The sequence below is a fragment of the Cyphomyrmex costatus genome, unplaced genomic scaffold (genome assembly GCF_001594065.2).
Source record: "Cyphomyrmex costatus isolate MS0001 unplaced genomic scaffold, Ccosl1.0 scaffold169, whole genome shotgun sequence".
Lineage (NCBI taxonomy): Eukaryota > Metazoa > Arthropoda > Insecta > Hymenoptera > Formicidae > Cyphomyrmex > Cyphomyrmex costatus.
Window position 1 is genome coordinate 146,238 of NW_017275704.1, and position 23,775 is coordinate 170,012.

Below are 23,775 nucleotides of genomic sequence, written 5' to 3' on the forward strand. Positions count from 1 at the left end.
TTAGTGTGATCTTATGCGGCCGCTCGTCGCAGAAATAATCAATTAACTTTATCGTGCAATTATCTAGCAATTAACTTTTTGTGATCTATCATATTTTTAGGCTCTACAAATTGTAATAGCACACGATATTGTACCGTTTTAAATCACAAACAGTATAATTACAATAAATAATAATCATTGAAGATTCTTAGTATATTATACGATGATCGATTATCGTACCTAACTTCCAATAATAAAAATAATAATCAGTTCATTATCTGTATCGATTGTATATACAGGATGATTGTGTATACAATCGATGAATTAAAAAACTTGCCCAAAATTCGCACTCAGCGCGCACTAATGGCGACAGTTTCGCTAATTGGACTGATTCCTTAAGGCACCTTTTTGTCCTCCCCTAACTGAAATCTTGCATACGCTCTTGCTTTCCTTATACTTCTCCAGCGGAAATAAAAATTTTGATGTGTAAGTCGTATGTAAGAGGAAAGAAACGTAACCGTCTTTTTTACATTTTATAGTATAAACATATGATAGTCGTAGTATATAAATGTTTTATAACTTTCAAAGTGTAAATTTAATGTGTACATGTAATAGTGAAATCTTGTAATTTACATTGCATTTAGTTAACATGATATTATATTACTACCTTAACATATAATACTGAAAATATATATTTACTTGCTTTATTTAACACACACAGTGCCCGACATGTGATCTATTTTTCAACTAATTTTTAAATCGATTTTGACCGATTAGATTACTGATTACATCGGATTATTAATAATACACGTGATTATTAAGATAATTCTACAATGTGCTGTTTGTTTTCTACTTCTTGTTGTTTATCTGTTCCATTCTTAATCAAAAAGCAAGAGACAAATAACAGAAAATAAAAAGCACATTGTAGGATTAACCTTAATGCACGGAGAAACAAAATTAAATATCGGTGGAAAACGTGTATCAAATGCCCAGTCCTATTATATAATATAAATAAATTATCACAGCAGTAAGTATTAGGATAGTAGTGCGGTACGCGGTTAACTAACTATAGGCAGCGCTATAGAGAATCGCGTACCGTGTACTGCATACCGCGCTCCATGTAATCGCATCCTGAGAGAGGGTAAACATCTGCTAATAATATTCAGTTTATATCACTTTGAGTTTCATACAAAAACCTTGATTTTTACTGTGTTTAAAATGTCGAATTTTGTGTTAATCAAGCAGAGCATTTACGGGAATTGTAGAAAACTCTTCGAGAACTATATGATTTCGTCAAAAAATCGACTTTCCCGAACTTGCGGTGTTAGCGAAATTATAGCTCTGCATATTCTTATTTTTTAAAATTTACAGCCTAAATCAATGGTACTGTTAGGTTAATGAAACCTATCAAGAACTGTAGAACTATTGTGGGTGCAAACTGTTATTAAAATTTCCGATGTTTGAAGTTGAGATGCTTCACAGAGACACAAAATTCTATTTCCCAGAACACTACGTGTAAAATTAAAAAAAATTCTGAGAGATGATTGATCTCTGTATCGTAATTTATTTTGATATAAAATATCTTAAAACTTAAAATACTTAGATACACTAAAAATGTCATTATTTTACATTTCAATATATTTTTATTAGATTACAAATGAAAAAAAAAATTTTATTTTTAAATAATCTTCAATTCAGATTGTAAACCATTACTAAATTTTTTATATTATTTTTAAAACGATTTAGAATCTGTAATTTTTCTAAAATTTTTCATTATTTAAAGAATGTGTAATACATCCTTAAATTTACCAAAACGTGATTTGCAGACGTGAAAACGTCAATCTGAGAAAAATGCAAGCTAAAGAAAAGATAGCTCTTCATCGTAAACGCCACTTTATTTTATCTATGTACAGAAACGAAATTCCCTTAAACGTACCTAGACACTGATTGAATACAATAGGATTTAATCGCGTCGAACTTATGTACAAATTGAACGTCGATGGATGCGCGCGGCGTTTTGTACCCTGACTGAGAACGATACGAAGAGGAATCTTAGTGCCGCGTCTGGGGTACCGTGCCCCATTGCGGTGTGCGAATATTATAAAATAAAAAGGAAAAGAGGAGTCTCTCTCTCTCTCTCTCTCTCTCTCTCTCTCTCTCTCTCTCTCTCTCTCTCTCTCACTCTCTCTCTCGCGGAAATTACAAAAAAATTCGTGTAGATAGGTAGACAGGTATCTTTAAATACAAGAACACATGGTACTTTTGTCGAACGCGAGGGATCGAGATAAGGATCGGGTCGCAGTCCTGATCGACAAACCCGTCGTGTGCGGAGCTTTTCGTTCTTCAATTTCGATGCCGAAACCACAAAGATTTCGACGAGCTACGAAATGTCCTCGTTGTCCGACACGGATTCGATTCAAGTTGTTTCACATGAGGCTGAACTGTGCTTCAACAATCCCGCGATTTTCCTGTCTAGTTCCCCGAAATCCCGATGTTTCGTGAAACAAGCAGTTTGGTAATCCGCAGTCGTTTATCACAGGATGCTTTCCAATTGATTAACACAAACGTAAACAAAAATGTAGTAAATGTAACATTGTGTAAGACTTAATTACAACAAAATGTGTACGTTGTGCACGGTTTCGAATAGTTGAGTTATAATAAATGTAGCTTTTTCCATCTGTATTGAATGAAAAAAGCAAAAATGCCAGCCACCCAACGTCCTCCAATCTCATCTACCGACTATCGCGATTAGTAACTTCAAATGCGTTCTAAAACTCGACTCTGTCAACTCTAAATATCTGTTATCCTTGTTCAATATTCGGTGAACAAGGATAAAATGATATTCGGATTGACAGAGTTTTGAAACGTATCTCTGTAATCGTCACGAGAAAATACAAACTTACACAGCTGATTGGTAGAGTTGTTGTGTCAACGATTACGACATTAGAACGCAATTTGTGTCATCGTATGCATGAAAGGATGTCTAGTGAATTTATAATTGGAAAGCACACATAAAAATTTCCTTCCAAATTGAATAAAAAATTGTCTGGAATATATATATCTAAACCAATGCATTGTGGTTCATCGGAATCAAATTTCGATTCTGAAATTATTTGATACGATATTTATAAACTTGGTTTCTCTCCTCGCAACTATTTTATCATTTAAAAAGGATAAAGAGGTACTATTTCGGATTAGTCTCGTCTATAGAAGATGGCGATTTTAATCTCGATTACTAGTTTTAAACTTCTTGAATTAAACATTTCAAGAGTATTATTTTGGACATGTCTACCGACAACTGCAGCGTCGGTGTTCCTTTATTTAATATCAATACTAAAGTAATTACGATATTATTAAATCCACCACAATACGAAGAGAAAAATAATTTTATGAAAATATCACGTTACCTAGCATTGATGCAAATAAGAATGTTAATGTTTGCTTTGGAATTTTATTTTCATAATTGACTTGCGATGACAAAAGTGTCTACTGAAAGTAGTCGAGAATTATTCGTAGTTTTATATCGATCGGAGAGTCTTATTCAAGAGAAAAATTTTTTAAATGGGACGCACAGCCTCATGTGCTCAAACTGATTAAAGAAAATGTCGATCGTTCGCTTCGTTTAAAATCGGAACCTAGTGAGCCGTACATACGTCGCGTAAGCGATAACTTTAGAAGTCGATGTCAGAAGAGAATAAATCTTTGATTCATTAGATAGTTACTTCTACCTGAAAACATTGCCATTGATGAACACATTTATATATTCATGGATACTCCGTCGTGCGAGTAATCCAGAAGCGTATTCTTTTATTGTTCTTAAGTTAGAAATCTTCACTGTGCAACGTATTTTGCATTTTTTTCTAATAAAGTTAATTGTATAGGCCACACGTCCAAGCAGTCTTGAACTTTTTAGGCAATGTTTTTAGGTCGGAGAATGAAGTTTTATTGCGCTCAAACGAGCAATTTCCTCTTCTTGAATATGTTCGCCTAGTATATTTGATTGACTCCGTGATATAATGACAAGTAAACGGGCATGCAGGAAGAATGAGTCGGATTTGAAATTAGAAATTCGTTCGACCTGTTCTAGTAAACGTTTGGTCGTCATTACGATTTATCTTCTTGTGCTGAATTATTATATTTTCTCTTTTGCGTAATTTTTAACTTTGCATCCGACTCAATCTTTGATCCCATTCATATATATTCATCGCTTTATACTATACATTATACTATACAAAGCTCACCGGTTGTACTTGAACTTACTATTAAGTTCCATGTCCCTCACTTGTATTTACATAACTGTTTACTCGTGTATACAGCAAATTAACGCAGTGTAACGCAAAATATCGAGAAAATCGAGGATGTATGTCTAACGCACAATACAAACATCAAATTCGATCGTTTACGTTAATTAATGTACATTGGACTTCAGAGACAGATGACCGCAAGTAACCGCATAACGTTTATGAAAGAACCTGTATATTTCGTATCACATGTCGCTCAGAATCTGTCGGATTCTATCACAAGAAATTCGTGCGTACGCGCGCGCGCGAATATGTCTGTACGCAACAAGGTAAAATATTTCTTGGACCGGTAATGGCAATGTTTTTTTTGAATCTAGGATTCTATATAGCCGATAAAGAGTTTCTTTTAGAGACTAATCACTTGCGTCACATTGCCTCCGAAATTGACAGCAGAGAATGACCAAAATCGAGACGCTATTTTATTTTATATTTAGGATCCCCTCAATTACTTTCTCTGTTCGACGCTTCAACCGCGAGTCGTCTCTGGACTAGAGTGAGCTTATCTTTATATAATGAGAGACATAATATCATCTTATTCAAGGTTTCGACTTCGACCTTTCGAACTCGCAGGCCAAAGCTGTAAACGAGGAAAATAATCCAGGGCATTGTATTCAGGATAGAGACTTTGGTTATTCTCCTCTATGTAAAAATTCCATCGAGAATGATTACTCTTCTCATATTAGTACGCTCTATCTTCGAAGCTTATTCTAGGTCGTCCCTCGACCGACGAAAAGAGGAGGACTTTCAGCCGAATTTATTCACACGTCTCTCCACGATGCAAGGATCGGTGTGGGTCTTTAACCCAAGTTGAAGATTGTGCGACCCACACTTCTATGAACGAAGTGTGTAAAAGTAGCTGCCATTAACACATTCATTGCCAAGATATACATATATTTCTCAATTTTTACGAATCTTTTTCAAGATAGTATTTTTTATTGAATATTGCTCTTTTGATAATAGTTGTTTCATTCGATCTTTTGCATATGTATTTTTCGGACTCTTGATAGACAAGATATTTTGCGCTTTTCGCCAATCCGCTCACTTGCTACTGCTCTACGGGCACAGCCAATGTGTTAAAAGAAAATCGCTTCGTTTCTTTTTTCTCCTTTTGATTACGTTGACTCCCCCCTCTCGGCCGGAGGACTCCAGCCGGCTGTCGACGCGAGAGAAGCACTAGGATGAGAGAGAGAGAGAGCGATGCCGTCACGTGCGGAATAATGATTTTTCCCCGAAAGAGAGTCAGTCTTGAGGATTAATAGATAGCTCTGGTACGATTTGATCCTGGCATGAGGACCTGCTGCCGGACGTAGGCGTGTATAATCGCAACGGCTTCGACAGCCACGGGTGTAGCGACACGTCCTCAGCATATGGCCGTTCAGATGGCTCCTTTCGCAGCAGCGAGCGGATCAGGCACTTGGCGCGTGGACTCAGGCCCTCCGGCACGGCGAACAAGCCGCGCGAGATCTTGGCGAAAAGAGACGCGTGCTCGGCGTCGTTGAACGGATAACGGCCCACCAGCATCGTGTACAGCAACACACCCAGCGACCAGATGTCCGCCGCCTTGCCGGAATAGGCGCGTCCGGAGCGCAGCACTTCCGGCGCGACATACGCCGGACAGCCGCGCCGATCGGTCAGCTTGTCGTCGTCGTTCTCCACGATCACCGCGTCCTCGAGGCTTTCCAGGCGAAGCCGCGTTCTGGAAAAAAGAAACGTCCAATTAGAAAATTTCGTCAAGATTACAGTAATCAATTTTTCGTGATTTGTCGTAGAGAGATAATCGAATTGTATTTATTATATGTGGAAAAAGCGATTTTGCTAAAGTATTTTAACAAAATTAACTAGAAATTAGATCTGGAAATAATTTAATTTAAATCCTCAAAATTATGTAAGACGCGTTCAAGCTGATTACACTGAAAATAATGATTTATTTGATTAAATTAATGTAGAGACCTATTCTATATCTCCCCTCTAATATTTGTAAGACTGTTATAGCGTTACAGCCTGTTAAGGCCTGTTATACAATACACGTATATCGACATCGTGAGCCGTACGTCGTAAGAATCGATCAATCACAATTAAATGTGAGGAGAATACTCAACTGTGATAGGTCCATTCTTACGGCTTACAGCTCACGACACCAACATACAGCGTATTGTATAACAGGCCTAAGAGTTACAGACAAGAGACCTCTTAAGCCCGTGTCACACTACGAATTGTGGACGCGGATCGAATTGAGATTGCAGATCGCACATCGGAATTCAGCCAATCAAGATAAAACTGCTTTGTGTTGATTGGCTGAATTCCGATGCGCGATTCGCAATCTCAATCCAATCCGCGTCCACAATCCGTAGTGTGACACGGGCTTTAGTCATTTTAATTTTTTTCATTGGAGAATGTGTGCATTTAAGTCAAATGTAATACACTTGACTGAAATACACACATTTTTTCATCGAAACAAATAAATACGAACTAAATTGATTTAATTTTTTCAGACAAAAATGTTACCCTTTTGGAGCACTGCCATCAACTTTTCTATATAATTATTTGCACGATCCAACAAAATTATTTTCAGATCTATATCTAATTAAATTTTTAGATACTTTAGCAAAACCGTTCTTTCCATGTATATCTATCTCTATCCCTTTAGTGTTAATTTTTTAGCTCTGAAGATATAAAAAAACATTATTCAATAGTTAATAAGCGTACACCAGGATGAACAGCCCCCTCCACCCAGATATTGATTAAATATACCCGCTCGATCTTTCTCTTTGTTGTAAAAGATTTACAGTCTTTCTTCCTTTCGTCGTGTGAAATTCACTCTACGTGCCTCAGACACGCGTTACGTCAAGCCCTGCATTTATTATCGACCGGTTATGATCTCGCTCGCTGCGCAAGTTTGCGAACTAGAAGCCGAGGATCGTGCAATCTTTTAATGCACGCGGTCTCGAGAGAGATCTTCGGGTTCGCCTCGCGCGCGCGTACTTTTAAGTGCGCGCCCGGTATTTCAAGGTATTTCAATTTAGTAAGAGGATATCGCGATTGAGCCATCGTTCTCAGCCGTCGTCGTGCCGTTGGCAAAGTGGCATAGGAGAAAGAGAGAGTGAGAGAAAGAGAGGAGAGCGCTGCGTCGTCGTGCTGGTCGGTCGTTGCGTTGATCAACCTGCAACGCGGAAGTCGCGCGTGTACGTAATATTCTTGGCTCTTGGGTAACTTCTGAGGCTCTCCTTCGAGTTCTCGTATTCTCGCCCACGATACTCAGTTAGGAGAAGGGGCAGCACAGTCGGGAAAGCGCCACGTATTCTATATCATATTATCCTACAGAAGTATACATTCCTATGTATTTGTCATTCCTTTGAAGTCATTCCAGCAGAAATATTTTAGATTTCATTTATTTTGAAACTCGTGTATATAGAAATTGCATTTCTGTGAGTTTAGTAAAATAATATAGGTGGTGGTTGAAAGAGAAAGACGTAAATCCCGTTTAAATCATCAAAATTGCATTTTCTTAGAGAGTCGAATTTTCGCTGAAAGCTTTTGCACTAATTTCGGCGTAATTCATTGTTAATATAGTAATGTTACTTTGTGAATACATCCTTACGAATTTCTCATCATAAATGAAGGAAATTTCTAACAAGAGAGACATTTTCACTGATGTAATAATAAGGTCGACAAAGTTGTCACAAATTCTTCGTCCAAAAATTCCATTTCTTCGATTCTCAAACAAAATTTCACGATTTTTTCTGATGCTTTTAGTAATTTTCAGCTATTTTGAAATTGTTTTTGTATTTTCATTTTATAAATCAAGATCAAATATTTTGCGAAAGCAATTTAATAACAATATAAATTACTATTGATGTTGCTGACACTGTTTGTATTTAATTAAGTTGATATTTCAAAACTATGTAGGTGTGATATATGCATCTTTAAGTATCTTCTTTAAAGACAAAGATTTTAATTTTTCAAAAAATTTTGCAAAACTTCCTAACGTTTCCCTGACTTCTCTGACTGTTTTCAATTTTCTAACATTTCCTTGAGTTCCAATTTTATGGCAATCCTGATCAAATTACATAATATAATCCATTGTACAATATTTGTAAAAATATATTTCTTTAAGAGGAATTATTTTTCAACGAAATCATCACAACAAGAAAAATCTATTTCAACGCGTATTTCGGAAGAACCTAATAAAACGGAAGCGCAGCTACGGTAAACGCACACGTCACGCGAGAGAGTCGTTATACGATCTTGACAATCCGAACGAGTGTCAATGGCCTCGTCTCTCTCTTTCTTTCTTTCTCTCTCTCTCTCTCTCACACGAGCAAATGAATCGAACGAACGCGCGCAATGGCACGCTAGACCATTCGTGATGAACCAAACGTGGCCGCCGCGAAGAAAGACAGATACAGATAGTGAAGAAGGGGGGGGGGGGGGGGGACGGTCGCGCAGCATGATATCGCTCCGGGTTCAAGAACCCCTCAGTGCGGCAGATACTAGGCACGATGAATTTCTTGGACAGCTTGTAAAATTTTATAAACAGTCGAGAAAACAAGTTGATACTTGAAGGCATCGGTCTTTCGAGGAAGGCAACGATCTCTTTGGACTCCAAACGCGAACACAACTCTCGTTTCCTCGCTACGTTACAATTGCGAAGTCTGAAGAAGATCCCGCTGATGCCACATGCTGAATCATTAATCAAGCGTCATTGATCAATTAACTACGCTCGCAGACGCTCGGCAAATTAATGTTTCTAATGACAAGGTGAATCTTCTCGAGATAATTTTCATCCCACAATTATATTAATCTTCATACAAGGAAAATCCGGAACCAAGTGGCTGCGTATATCACACATAGGTAAATGCATCTTGCGGGCGTAAAGAAATTATTTTTTTAGAATATTTTATACCAAAGTAGACATCCTATAATTACGTTATTAATATCGAGTTCAAAATTTAAAAATTAAAATATAATTCATAATTGCAAAATAATATTATCTCAATTCTTAAACGCCACACTATGAGAATAATGTATACCTACCCACACACACATCCAATTCGATTGCTTGTAACTTTCATAAAAATAAATATATTGTAAAACAGTTTTCTTCATTTCAAAACGCCAGACATTAAGGTCCAGTTTTTCATTTTCTTGTTATTATTTTCATTAACAATAAATTTAATAAAGAGTCAGGCTCCAAAAGAATGAATTCAACGAAACAAAATAATGCCAATAAGACCCGTCACAGTACATAGGTGTTGTTTGTATGAATTAATAGTATTTATTAAAAAATATATAAATTGTAGACGTTTTTCGACCCTATAAGTTCGACCCTATAAGGGTCGGCCTTTTAAAATTTTTATTAACCTGTTATATTATATTTTCAGTAGCTTGTTAAATTTAATTTCGTGATAACGTAAAAATTGTATTTTTTTAAGTGATTTTTTAGTGATTAGTGATTTTTATAAAGTTACCATTATAAAAATCATCAGTTTAATAATTAATCATAGAAAAACACAGTTTTTACATTATCAAAAATTAAGTGAAGTTAATTCTAAAACATAAATTAATCAGAAAATAAAAAACCTAAGAAACTTAAGTAACGATATTAAGCAAACATATGCAGCTTTGATATTTTTATTAATAAAGAAGTTATACAAGCAATGGAAAAACGCTGAAAAAAGAAAGTCAGATACGCGATAATAAGATGTTCAAGGGTGAATGTTTCGTGTAAATATTTAAATAAATTACATTGGATGTCCGTGCCAAATGCCCGAATACAGGTCCTCAGGTCAACGTCCCGGATTTACACTTTCAAGAATAGAGAGTGTCTCGGGCGCGAGAATTAAACGAGACTGACGATTTTACTCATCGCCCATCGGGATCATTAACCTCACGAATGATTATCTCCGTTGATTGAATTTGGCGTCACGAACTATACCAGTGCTCGATAGAGTTGCGAAATTTGGTGCGTAGAGAGAAATCGCATTGTACTTTTCACTAAGAGTTTAACGCTATGTTCAACACCGTCGTCGACGTTAACGATGGCGGAGTTTTAGCCGAGTCACACGCGTGACGTATTTAGCAAATTACCATAGATCGAACTCCAAGGCGATCCGGGAAAAGACTGATTTGATCGCCTTAATCCGCCTATTGTCGGCCGATGAGGTAAAGAGAAACCCACGAGAGATCCGCGAGTAAGATGGAAAATCTTCGTGCACAGAGATGTTGGCGAACTTTCGAAAAGAAAGAAAGATGTATTCGAAACCAGTAACTGCGAGTGATTTTTTATAAAATAGTACATTAATAAATTTACTGAATTTTAATAAATATTTGTTTAAATGGTACTAACTAAACACATTTACTGTATAATTTTTTATCGAACAAATGTTTAATACTATCTAAATGTTTAGTTTAGTACTATAGGAATGTTTCTTGTTATTCGATAATTTTCGAATATTCGATATTTTTTGCTGCTCGACATAAAAATATCGAATAATAAATTATGAATAAAATATTGACCAGATATTTTTTTACTATTCATATTCACTCTCTATTTTTATGAATGTACTTTTAGGAGTTTTGGATGCATTCAGTAACTCATTACTATGCTGACTGAACGTTCAATGAGCTCTTGCATTTGTTTAGTTGGTTTATACTTTTGGATTCAACGGAATGTGCCAATTGGATGCAAGTATTCAGTGAGCGGTAATTAGTAATACTGAACACACCCATTGTATTTCATAGTTGGTAATACTGTTTGTGACAGATGCGCGCTAAAATACCTGTTTTAAACATGTATTTATTTTGCTGTGTATATAATTCTGAATTCTTTGCTTGTGTTCATAACTTCACAATATAAGTCTTGTGCGGAAATATTTTACAAAATTAGAAAAAAATTTATAAAATGTAAACTATGTTCCAAAGGTATAAAGAGTTCTGGGACGATTTCTATAACTTCTTCGCACATTTAAAGACAAAACATTTATTTGCATATAATGATTGTGTAAAAAAGAAAAAATCAGAGGTAAGTTATATTGTTTTTTACATATCTTCGTTCGTAAGTTCTAAAAAAAAGTGGCATTTTCTTTTTTTAATTTATTCGTTGTGCGATATATTCGATATAATGTCTATTTATTCGGAATAAATATAGATAATTTTAAAATATCTGAATATATTCATAATTGATATTTTTGCTCGATATTGGCATGTCTAGTTAGTACTATTCAAACAAATATTTAATAATTTATTAAAATTTAAATTTTTTTCAATTTAAAAAAGATTTATGCTTATTTCCTTCTATGCAGATTAATCTCTGTTCAACTTATCGTTCATCTAATTTGTAGAACTATAATAGAAAAAGATCAAAAGAATAAATTAAACTGACAACTGCGAGATGTAAAGTTAATCTATACATTGGAACTGAGGGATTATGCTAGTTTCTATCAATGTAGATTAACTTCAATCTCGGTTCAACTAACTTTCTCAAAACTAGGAAAAAATGAAAAGCAAGTTGAACCAAGATTAAAATTAAACTAAAACAAGATTAAAATATGTACATTAGAGTAGAAATGAGTGTCATTTAATCTCGATTTCATTTACTCTTTATTCTTTTCTAATTCTTAGAATTAGAAAAAAAAATGAAAAGTAAATTAAACTAAGATTAAAGTTAATCTATATACATTGGTAGAAATGGATATTCAATTAATTTATCTCATTGGTCAAGCCAAAATTTAGCGCATGCCGATTAAAGTTTTCGGATTTTCCTCCAATTGTTATTACGAACTCTTTATTAGACACCGAACGTTTCGCACGTTGTTGCATCCCAAGGAGATTGTTCGAGGATTACTCGAGGAAGGCGCGAAACTCCTCCCTTTCGGAGAAAGGGAGGAAGAAAGTATACCACACGCCGTCTCGGATGTCGGCCGTGTCGTGCCGGTGGAACGAGCCGAGCCACGCGTGCGTTTTCCTGATTATATACCGACGTTTCAAAACTCCGCCGCAGCAGCCGATGAACCAATATGCTTTTCTGGCTTGCAACATTCCCCGGACTCTCCTTATATTCTTACGTATATACGCGCACGCGGGAGCAGTAGCTCGCCGCGCGGTAGGAATGCAATTGGCCAACAACGGACCGACATACGAGTCGATCTCTCGATTGCCGGCGTACTCACTCTGTACACGACACACAACACACGCCCGTCGACTCGGTTTGACTTGGCCGGTCTGTTGCTTGTATGTATTATACATAGGCCTGCCTGCCTGTCTGCCTTCCGTAGCGACATGGGTGGGTGCGTCGTACGTTGTATCGCGAACAGATAATGCCGCACCAACAAGCCTCGTAAACACCCTAAGTCACGACTCGACACGAAATCCCTACAGGAATATAATGGAAGCGATCACGCTGTTCCTAACTCGTGAGGATTTGCAATGATTTGTTCGTGATCATTAGCGACTTAATGATCTGTTTGACAATGAATCGAGTCTGAGACACAACTGAAAAGCACATATACATAGGAACAAGGAATAACCGTGTAATCTGATACACGATTTCTAATAGATTGAAAAATCTGTTATTCCCTGTTTCTAATGTGCTTTTTCAGTTTATTAGGCTTTAAACCTAACTTTACGCGAACTTGAATTTGGTTTAAAAGAGTTACTTAACTTCATACAAATTTGAATTTGGTTTCGTGTTTTTTCGCAAATGCAGGATCGTTTTGTACCGGTTGCTTCTGGAGAGCCTAAGAAATTTCTAGGATCATAAATTAAACGTGGTGTTGGTATGATTTAAGACATTTAAGTTGTAGTACGCCTAACTTAATTAGGAAGCGATTGATATCAATCAATCAATATACTTCATTTTTTCTTCCATTTCGATTGGTATCATAGATGTAGAATCGAGTACTTTTGAATGAGTTTATTTGATGAGTTTTCAGGTGAAAATTGAAATGTATCTTGATACGATACCCCTGTGTACTTTAATGCGCCTTCTCCATTTTTCGAACGGGAACACAATGTCATGCGATATGCGCGATAAATTTCATATTTATTTCATTTTTATATTCGTAAGTAGGTATTTCTTTCCAGCGCCAAGAACAGAGAGGTTATTCGCACGAGAAAAGCACACTCAGAGCAATCGATTTCCCCTTCACTCGGAAAAGCGAACGCAAACTCTGCGCTATTGATACACCTTCGCTTCGGTCCGGATGTGTGTCACTTATCAACTTTCATTACATCGTCATGAGAAAAATGCGGTTGCGATTACTTCTTTTAACAAATATCGGTATGGAATTTACTCCGTTATCTATATACACAAGTATAATAGATATTTAAATACAGTAAAAACTTGAAAAAATGTTTGTATTCTTCTTTCATAACGCTTCAACATTTTCGGATTAGTATAAATAAAACTAAAACTATTTTGTTTCATAGAAAATAAAATAGTTATAATTCAAATTTAGTTTATGACAGGGGCATGAAATTAATAATTCTACGTTAATAAAATATTTTAAGTACTACTTCACAAGACAATCATTGATTAAGTTAAAGTTTACTCGAAGTTGCTTTGAAGAAGCTAGTAAATAATGAAATAAACGGATTCTCACCTCGCTTCATCGGCGAAAACAAACTTTCGAAGTTTGAGGTCCCTCAACACGACCCCGTATTCATGACACGTGGCCACGGCCCTGGCCGCCTGCCGGAATAGTCGCCTTGCTTCGGGCTCGCGTAGTCTCCTGCGTGCCCTTACGTAGGCGTGCAGGTCACCGTGATGGCCCTCCAAGAGGAGATAACGCCGGCCTCCAGGTGCTTCCATTACGCCAGCCACGCCGCTCGCCGCGGCGGTGCCCTCCAGACGAAGGTGGGCCTGCAGCAACGCCTCGCAACCTTTGTCGCCCACGGTCAACGCCTGCAATCCGGAAATGCAACGGAGTCAGTAACAAAGACAATTGCAACAAGTACTGCCATTAAAAACATCGCTAAAAATACGCCGGAAGTGAAACTCCACAGTCCCAATACATATATATCACTAGATAAGACGTTTCATTCCTAACTGTAATTGCTAATCACGGTTAATTAATTGATAGTTTTTATCATTATTTACTGCATTTAAGTAGGTCAAATGTTCAAAGCACCCTACAAAATTTTATTTTTATAGTCATATTTTTTGATAATATGATAAATTTAATATAAGAGAGACCGGGGCACCATGGGTCACAAAAATTCAAACAGTAAAAAATACATCAAAATGTAAGATTTTTGGTAAACTGGTAAATTTCTGGTCTCAATTTTTTGTTCATGATAATGAAAAGTTCATGATAATTTTTAGAAAGAGAATTCTAAAATTAGAAAGAGAGATTCAGGAACACCAAAAAAACAGACTTTGAAAAACAGGGGTACTAACTTCACACCCAACATTAGCACCGCATAGTTTTATATAGCCTATTTATGTATCATATTTTAACGAGTACTAGAATTCCTGATATAAAAAATTTATTTTTGATTTTTTTCAAAAAAATAAAAAAAATTTTTTTAATTAATATCAAGTCCGAATAGTTCTGAATAGCGTTTCCTGAACGGAACTCTTTCTAAAAATTATCCGGAACTCTTTCTCTTGTTCTGAAGAATCCAGAACTCTTATCAGAACTCCGACTTTTAAGTATGGGGGTGTCAACTTCACACACCCAAATAAACGATTATCTGCATTGCAGAGAAAATGCAGAAAGATGTGTAGAATCACATACGTAACTCGTAATAACTATATTATACTTTATAGAAACAACATAAAAGAAATTGTAAGAGGTAAAATAATCACTTTCGCACCATGAGATTCTTTAACAGCATGTGTACGGAAAGATAACGAAAGTGGATTACTGCCATCTAAATACATAATACGGGCAACTAAATAACAATCATATGATACCAATTGCACCAATGTAAACATTTTAGATTTCTCTACACAATCAATGACCCATGGTACCCCGGGACCCATGATGCCCCGATCTCCCTTATGTATAAAGTTAAATGTAAAAATATAACGGACTTTGAGATTTCTGGGCAAAACTTTTTATTTCTTTCTTTTCAGAACAAGATTTTTAAGATAACTATGCGTGATCGCCTACCTCTAAAGATTAATATTCCTGATTAATAAGCTTTTATTCCTGAAATAGGTATTTAATATAATAGTTGTAGAGAAGTTAAAGAACGGATATGCTTTTTTTTTTAATAAGTATGCTTGTCAGAAATTCGATACCGGCTGTATCAATTTCTGTGTTCAATTTCGGTTCGAGTGGAAGTGACTTTTATCATAGCGAGCTTTAATTATTCCAGCGGATATCCGTGAGAGAGCGATATTCACATACTTAAATGACGATTATTAAGATACGTTATTCTTAATCTAGAGAAGAGTTCTACAATCCCGATCAGGTTTAAAGTTGATAAAATTACATCCGCCTCAATTCTTTCAATTATTTTAATTAACTATATTCATATATCAGATATATTATATTAGATATAATTTAGTATATTGATACCAAAGTATTATTTGACACTGAAGCTATACATATTAATATATAATTATGCTACGAATTTGACACAACCTTGATTATAATTAACCCTCGATATAATAATATAATAAACAAATATATAAACAATCATAAATTAAAAGGCTATAAAGAGTCAACGCAGTTAACAGTGCGAAAATTATTTTAATCTTACAATTAACATGCAGAATACCAGTCGACTGGTATTCATGTTAATTGTAAGATTAAAATAATTTTCGCACTGTTAACTGCGTTGGCTAAAATATAAAAATCGACTCTCGAAAATTTCAAATACAAAGAATAAAAAGGCTAATGAGAGTAAACTCGCTGTTATCAATGCGAAATCACAAAAAACAATATATATTCTCGTTAACAATCAAAAAATGTCATATATAAAATACTATACGTTTCGGCCTAACATCCGGGCCATCTTCAGTAGTAAATTCAAATAAAGACATGGATCTGTAATAATATATTATCATGAAAAGTAATATATATTATTAATTAAAGTTGCCAGTTTAAAGTGAACATACATAAGTGTATGCAACTTTCGGCCGATTTTCGAATCGCCTCCGTCTTCCGCTGTCCCCCTCACCTCACCGCTCCGCTCGCAGTCTAAATGCTGCATGACTGTCGAGTTAGTAGTTTTTTGAATATGGCCGGAGACACTACCACGTCTTCTGATATAGTTAATAACAAATAAAAAAATACGAAAGAATAAAAGTCTAATGTCTCATTAGCTGTAGATCTGTATATGCATTATTTATTTATAAACAGTGTTTTTCCCTTGCACAGACCCTTGTTAACAAAAAAATTGTGCGTTATGAAAATTACTACCGTACAGTAAACGAAATCATCGATCACTTTTGAAACTCTACTCGTCCAGCTGTGCATCTCTCTGGCTCGTGTCGAAACCTGACACCGTTTCGACATTCGAGTCCCATTAGTTTAATAAGAGCACCGTGCATTCTTTACGAAATCCCCGATCGGCCACCGGACGCGCTTTTGTAATGCCTCAAAAAAAATGCACTCAAAATTTTTCTCGATTTTCGATAAAAGATAAACGTAAAAAAAAGAATAGCTTTTTGAGCAAACTCAACAGTCAATTCAAATGTCATCTAAATTTTCAGCGAAATTTTCAGCAACTTCTCAAGTGCGGAGAAAAAGACTTAAAAATGTATTTGTGGGATATAATACGTTATTTTATTGAAATAAATCGCGATCCTTATTTAAATCCTCTTTTAAGTACGAAATAAAATTTTTCTTTATTCCTGCCAAATGAGCCATCTATTTTATTTTTTTACAATTAATACGAAAAATAACGCCTACGTCAAATTTGTGCTGTTATACGGCTGCGAGACTTCAAAGACCACAAGAGGTTTAATGAACAAACTTCAGGTCTTCGTGAATAGGTGTCTGCGAAGAGTCTGAGACTGTTCTGGCCAAACTCGCTTACAAACGAAGAACTATTGCGCGTTTTCAAGCAAGAAAAAATCGACACTGAAATCCGCCGCAGAATATGGAAATGGATTGGCCATATAATGAGGAAAAACTCACATGATATAACTCACATGACCATGGAGTATAATCAACAGGGAAAATGTAAAAGAGCGAGACCCGCCATGTCTTGGAGGAGAACAATAGACAAGGAAATTAAGTCTATTGGAAAAAGATGGGCAGAAATAAAAACGATTGTCCAAAACAGAGTAAGATGGAGGAGACTCGTAGACGTCCTATGCTCCTCTTTACGAAATAAAAGGATCCATCATCAAGAAAAATAAAATATTCACAGAAACGTACATTCTATCATCAAATTTTTTATAACCAACATATCGAAGAAAACGTCACAAGTAACAGTTGTTTCTGAATATTTCAACCTTTTTCTCAATGTGCAATATATAATTAATGTATTCAATAACGGTTATCAATTTCTTTTTTATCTGTTTTACAGAAAAAATTTTTTGATGCAAATTTGTCTCCAGTCGAATGAAACTTTGCAAGTATACAGAATGAAAATATGAATTACTATTTTTTTTTTTTATATATTACGCGTTCTCGTCTCGCAACTATTTCGAGAAGAATTAATGGCTTTAACTTGGTTGTGACTACCTTTCTCCGAAATAACGGTGTGTGTTGTGGTGTGTGGTGACCCCTATTTCTTTTTCCTCCAAAATCACAATCGCGGTTCGCACACAGCGCGGACACGCTTGCGAAAGCGCGTGACGCTCTCGTGTGTAATCGTCAATTAAATTAAACGGCCGTGGCTTTAGAAGCGATTATGAATAACGGACAATGTGTGTGGCGATACGCGACGGACGGATGTCATGAGGCGAGAGAGGCGGCTGCGAGGTGACACAACCTTGTGTTTGTTCACAACGTCGATGATGTAAGCGACTTATTGTATAACGTGCAGCGATTGTATTATAAAATGTTAGTGGAAAACGCGGAGGGGAGGAAGGTCCACAATAAAGATACTATATCAGAATCCGGCTATGAGTGACTTTCTCAATTCTCTCTCTCTCTACGAGAGAAAGATTGACATAATTTCTCCCTGTATATATATACTATTTCATTTTAATTTAACTCTTATATATACTGAAAAAAAAAACTAAATTTTAATAAATATATTTGTTTGAATAATTCCAAGTAAATCAAATAATGTAAACATATATTTATTTGATACAAAAACCATTAATTTGATTTAATCTATCTTTTTTTATTGAGCAAATATTTATTGTAAGTAAATGTTTACTTACAACTACAAAGAGGTATGTATTAAGATTTAGTAAGTATTTTTTTAGTGTTACTGTGTCTCACTATATAATTTTAATTAAAATTCTAGATTAAAATAGTATAAGTTAGAATGTAAGATAGTTTATGTACAGGGAGAAATTTATATACCTTTTTCTCTCGTAGGATTTTGACAAAATCGTTCGCGTGATTAAATTCTGATCTTTAGTTCACGTCGGCTCGTGAACTAAAGATCAGAATCTAATCATGTGTTACATGACAGTCTCTTCCGAACGACTCGCAAACAGAAAAAAATGGTGTGAGAAAAATAAGGAGAAACGCGGAACATTGAAATCTTTCCGATTGCAGATACGGCGTAAATAGACATAAATAAACATAAACGGACCCGAGGAACAGGAAACGACTTGCTCGCGTGTTACGTTTGCATATGTACTTTGGTCTAACGTAACAAAGTCCGTCGTTATCGATGCAAAATGCGGATACAAGACTTAACTTTCGCGAAAGTTAAAGCGCTTTCGATAAGAATCTGGAATAACGGTGTGTTATAAATACTAGTAATTTCTTACTTATTAATACCTGTTTCCACCAATGTAGATTCATTTTAATCTCGGTTCACAATTTGCTCTTCGTCTCTTTCCAGTTCTAAGGATTAAAGAAAAATGAAGACAAATTGAACCGAGATTAAAGTTAATCTATATTGATGGAAACAGGCATTAAAGAACTAATGTTCATTTCTATCAATATAAATTAATTTTAATCTCGATTTAACTTAAGCACAATAGAAAGAATCGGCAATAGGAACAGGGAAAATAAAAGATTCAATCTATCAAAATATCGAAATCTCTTATTTCTAAGTTTTAGTCGTAAGAAATTGACCAATCACAATCGAATGTGAGAAAAATAATCGACTATGACTGACCAATTTCTTACTTTTTAAACTAATGGCTATTGTAGAAAATTCATTAATTTTTTTCTAATTTTCTAAAAATTAGAGAAAATAGAGAAGAGTAAAAATAAAGAGTTGAATCGAGATTAAAATTAATTTATATATTCGTAGAAATAGGCATAACCGAACGATGTACTATATAAAAATGACGAAGTGATAAAAAACCAATATCTTATCAGTATAAAGGATATCATTATTGAAAAGTAAGAAAATTCAGAAAATGCTATCATTTATATATACAGTCTGTCTAGTAAGAGCCAGATCTATCTCGAAGAAAAATGGCTTATTAGCCTTAAATTTATATTGATTGTATTCAGTAGGATTATCGCCAAAATTCAATTACATTAATAAGGAGTCCAGTCATCATCAGCTGTGTCTATAATAAAATACTGAAGAAATCGCATATTCACGTGGCAAAGACCTCCAGATTCGTCGAATTTCGTTTTTTAAGCGCTTCGAAGTTGATGTCGGTCTTCCACGAAGCTTCCTCTTGATGAGTGACCACACATTTTCAATAGGATTCGCATCGGGTGATTGTGAAGGCCAGTGAAGTGTCTCGATGTCATTTCCCTCTTCGAAAGACACCGCGTTCTACCGTCGTGGGATTGCCCTGTTGCCGGAGAGATGGGAAAAAGTAATAGAAAATGAAGGAAATTACTTTGATTAAGGTATTCGTTCATTTTCCCTTCGAAATAAATCAATTTTGGAGACGAAAAAACGGCAGGAATTACGTTCAACACCTAATATAAGGAAATATGACAACCATCAAGACGGATCGGAACAAACTGAGCGAGAAGACAAGTAAACGATATTGGAAGATCATATTTTATTTACAATGGGTATATACGCATTGTGGAAACCTTCGGTGTCAGTTTGTAAATTTAAACTATGTTTTTGCTTTTTAATATCTCCAACACTATGCGCTTTCTGTAGCAAGGTTCTTCATCTACAATTTTAATGTTATCCCATTGGAAATTATGACCATAATTCAATCTGTCCTCAGTTATAACTGATCGAGTAGATGTATTGTGTCTAATGTGACTACAATGTTCATTAATTTTAGTTTTTAATTGTCTTACCGTCTGTCTGACATAAGAAGCATCGCAGTCTTTACACTGAATTTTATACACAACATTATTTCTGAAAGTATGCGGTCGCGATCTTTTTGAACTTTGATACAGTCTGTCCAGTAAGAGCGGGGCAGGCCTACCTCGAAGAAAAATGGCTTATTAGCCTTAAATATATGTTGATTGCATTCAGTAGGATTATGGCCAAAATGCAATTATATTAATAAGGAGTCCATTCACCAGCTGCGTCTATAATAAAATACTACAGAAATCGCAAATTCACGTGGTAAAGACCTCCAGATTCGTCGAATTTCGTTTTTTAAGCGCATCGAAGTTGATGTCGGTCTTCCACGAAGCTTCCTCTTGATGAGTGACCACACATTTTCAATAGGATTCGCATAGGGTGATTGTGAAGGCCAATGGAGTATCTCGATGTCATTTCCCTCTTTCCAGGACGTACACCGGCTTCGATGTTTGGGGTTATTATCTTCCTGGAGTAACCAATCTTTATCTTTACTGATAAACCAGCGTTGGGGCAGACGGAATCAAAGCTTTTTGGTATATTTTTAATATTTGTTCAGGTTGTTAGTAAAGAGGTAAAGTCTGCTTCGAAACGAGACGCGTAGGCAGCACTCATTTTGAAAATCGTTTATTCTAACACAATTCAAGCAGTAACGGGTACTTTGTTTATAATGCTTGCAGCATAAAGATGATACCTATCGGCAAAAACAAAAATTCAGAGTATATCTTTACTCGACTGAGTAAGCCTTGCTACGCTCTTACTAGACAGACTGTAGTGGAAAGTATGCCTCGGAGGTGCCAGTCTATTATAGACGCAGCTGGTGACTGGACTCCTTATTAATATAATTGCATTTCGGCCATAATCCTGCTGAATACAATCAATATAAATTTAAGGCTAATAAGCCATTTTTCTTTGAGATATGCCACACTCTTACTAGACAGACTGTACATGAAAAATAATATTAATCTAAAAATAGGAAGGGTCAATAATAATGACCATTCAATACTTTATTAGTTTATTGCCAAAAGAGAAGAAAACCGATAGGTTCCTTTATTTCTCGACATCCTCGGCGTACTTAAAATATCTCGACCTCAAATCGTGAACGAGCGATTCTATTGAACGGAAATCGTTTTTTCTCCCTTCAATTAGGGAAAGAGGTTGTCTAGATAAGGATTAATTGAGTCTTCCTCGAGGAAGTCATAAACGTTTCTCAGACGAACGTCGTTCGGTTGCGTCGCCCGCCGTCGATCTCGCAACGAACTTCACGGTGGAAGCTTCGATCAACCCGAACATTAGCGAACCGTTACGTCCGTATACTCTATTATATAACGCCTCGGCAGTTGGAAACTCGGCAGCTGCATTGTGCGGATGCATCCACGGATGCGATGGCGCGCCGCGTCGCCTTTATATGCCGCGCCAATGCCGCATTATACGGCAAGAAGTTAATTCGTGATATTGCCATCGGGTATTGCGAAACCTTGGTTATTTATCGCGTTAGCCATTTGTGCCGTTATTATATAAGAATGCCGTTCGGAATATCAATTTCTATTGTAAATAATATCTTTATTAAGCGATATAAAAAATAGGCCTTAAAATTAAAAATAAATCTCATAAAATTGTTGTGTATTATATTACGATTATAAAGTCGTTTAACCAGTACACTGTTGTTGATATATATACTGCATTCGAAAAACGAAGTAAGGATAGATTTTTGCATAAAGGTGGAAGCACAGAGTCTTGCATTAACATATAACGCATAAGAAAATGAGCTAGTGAAAGTCTTTCAAGTTAAATAATTAAACGGTCTAAATCGAGCTAAATGGATTCAATAATAATTGTTGTTCTTAAATTTATACAATATAAAAAAGCTAACAAAAAAATGTCATACGTTTCGGGACTCACAGGGGTCTTTCTTCAGCGATTATTACAAACGTTTGCGTCGTTGGATTGATAATATTTTTATAAGCGTTACAGACATATATATCATAATTCGGATTGATTTTCCTGTTCTCAATGCGAGTGTCTAGAGTTAGATAATTAGTTGTCGTCAACAAAGTCAATGAGATAAAACAAATTAAATTGAATAATTTAGTCAAAGATAATATTGAATTTGATAAATGAATAATTAAGTTAGGATAATACGTCAAGTTTGATGAAAATTGAATATAATAACTTACAAAGGGGCATGTGAGACACGACCATCATTAAAAATTCGTCCGATCGAGTTGAACATAGATATTACAATGATAAAACGTAAAAATATAATAACAGAAACTATATTTTTGTGCGTGTGCGTGTGCGTGCGTGCGTTCGTGCGTGCGTGTGTGTGTGTGTGTGTGTGTGTGTGTGTGTGTGTGTGTGTGTGTGTGAATATTTTAATTGGTTGATTCTCTTTTGCCTTATACTTTATGAGTTATGCAACATTATGCAAAATTCTATGTTACGACCTTAACTCATTGTCAATGAATGTTAGGTGAGTATTAAGAGCGAACTGTACATTTTAAATTCGACAAGAAATTCAAGACAAACATATTAAAAAATCATTGAGGGTTTATTGAACAGCTTTATCTTTTAAACGTAGCCATTGTGTTGCTAATAAAAGAAGTCATATTATTTAAATATAAGGAATAAATATACCTTCTATTGATTTATTGTCGAAATAATGCAAATATTTAACCAATAGGTTTCTACTAGTCACTGAGATTTTATATAGAAACATAGAACAAGATTTTGACGGTCCATTTGGAGCTAAAGCGATAAAAATGATAAACCGATTTGTATATGTATAAAGGAATCTCGAGTCTAACCTTGGCGACGAGTTGCTGATCGTTGTGTACGTCAACGCATCGATAAAGAGCGCTACCTTCGGCCGGACCAAGAAGCAGAAATCGATCCCCCAGTATAGTCGGGCTCCCGTGAAGGTCGCTAGGCACTGACTCGCAGCTCGGAAAGACGCAACCTGGCACCACCGCGCTGCTCTCGTCACTGGTCGGATGCTGCTGTTGCTGCGGTGACGGCTGATGGACGTCTTGATTACTATTGGTACCGACCAAGAACTTGCCATTGTTGGTGCGGGTCGATACTTGCAAATGCAGTGGATGTTGCCTGGCCACTCTCATGTTGCGCGCACACACAGATACGCACGCACACGCACACAATTAACGTGTCACTCGAT

The 23,775-nt window shown here is 35.8% G+C and overlaps 1 protein-coding gene across 1 annotated transcript; it reads right to left on the reverse strand.

Moving 5' to 3' along the window:
• Positions 1 to 1,871: 1,871 nt before the first annotated feature.
• Positions 1,872 to 23,740, reverse strand: trbl (tribbles pseudokinase 2). The gene is made up of 3 exons (XM_018537290.1): positions 23,408 to 23,740; positions 13,880 to 14,181; positions 1,872 to 5,976 (listed from the first exon to the last, which is right to left on the reverse strand). The coding sequence occupies exons 1-3, from the start codon at positions 23,717 to 23,719 to the stop codon at positions 5,520 to 5,522; spliced, it is 1,071 nt and encodes a 356-aa protein (XP_018392792.1). The 5' UTR covers positions 23,720 to 23,740; the 3' UTR covers positions 1,872 to 5,519.
• Positions 23,741 to 23,775: the final 35 nt, after the last annotated feature.

Coding starts and splice junctions, on each gene's coding strand:
- trbl (XM_018537290.1), bottom strand. CDS start 23,719: ATGAGAGTGGCCAGGCAACATCCACTGCATTTGCAAGTATCGACCCGC. Junction 14,182..23,407: donor ATCAGCAACTCGTCGCCAAG/GTTAGACTCGAG, acceptor TCCGGATTGCAG/GCGTTGACCGTGGGCGACAA. Junction 5,977..13,879: donor GTTTTCGCCGATGAAGCGAG/GTGAGAATCCGT, acceptor TCTTTTTTCCAG/AACGCGGCTTCGCCTGGAAA.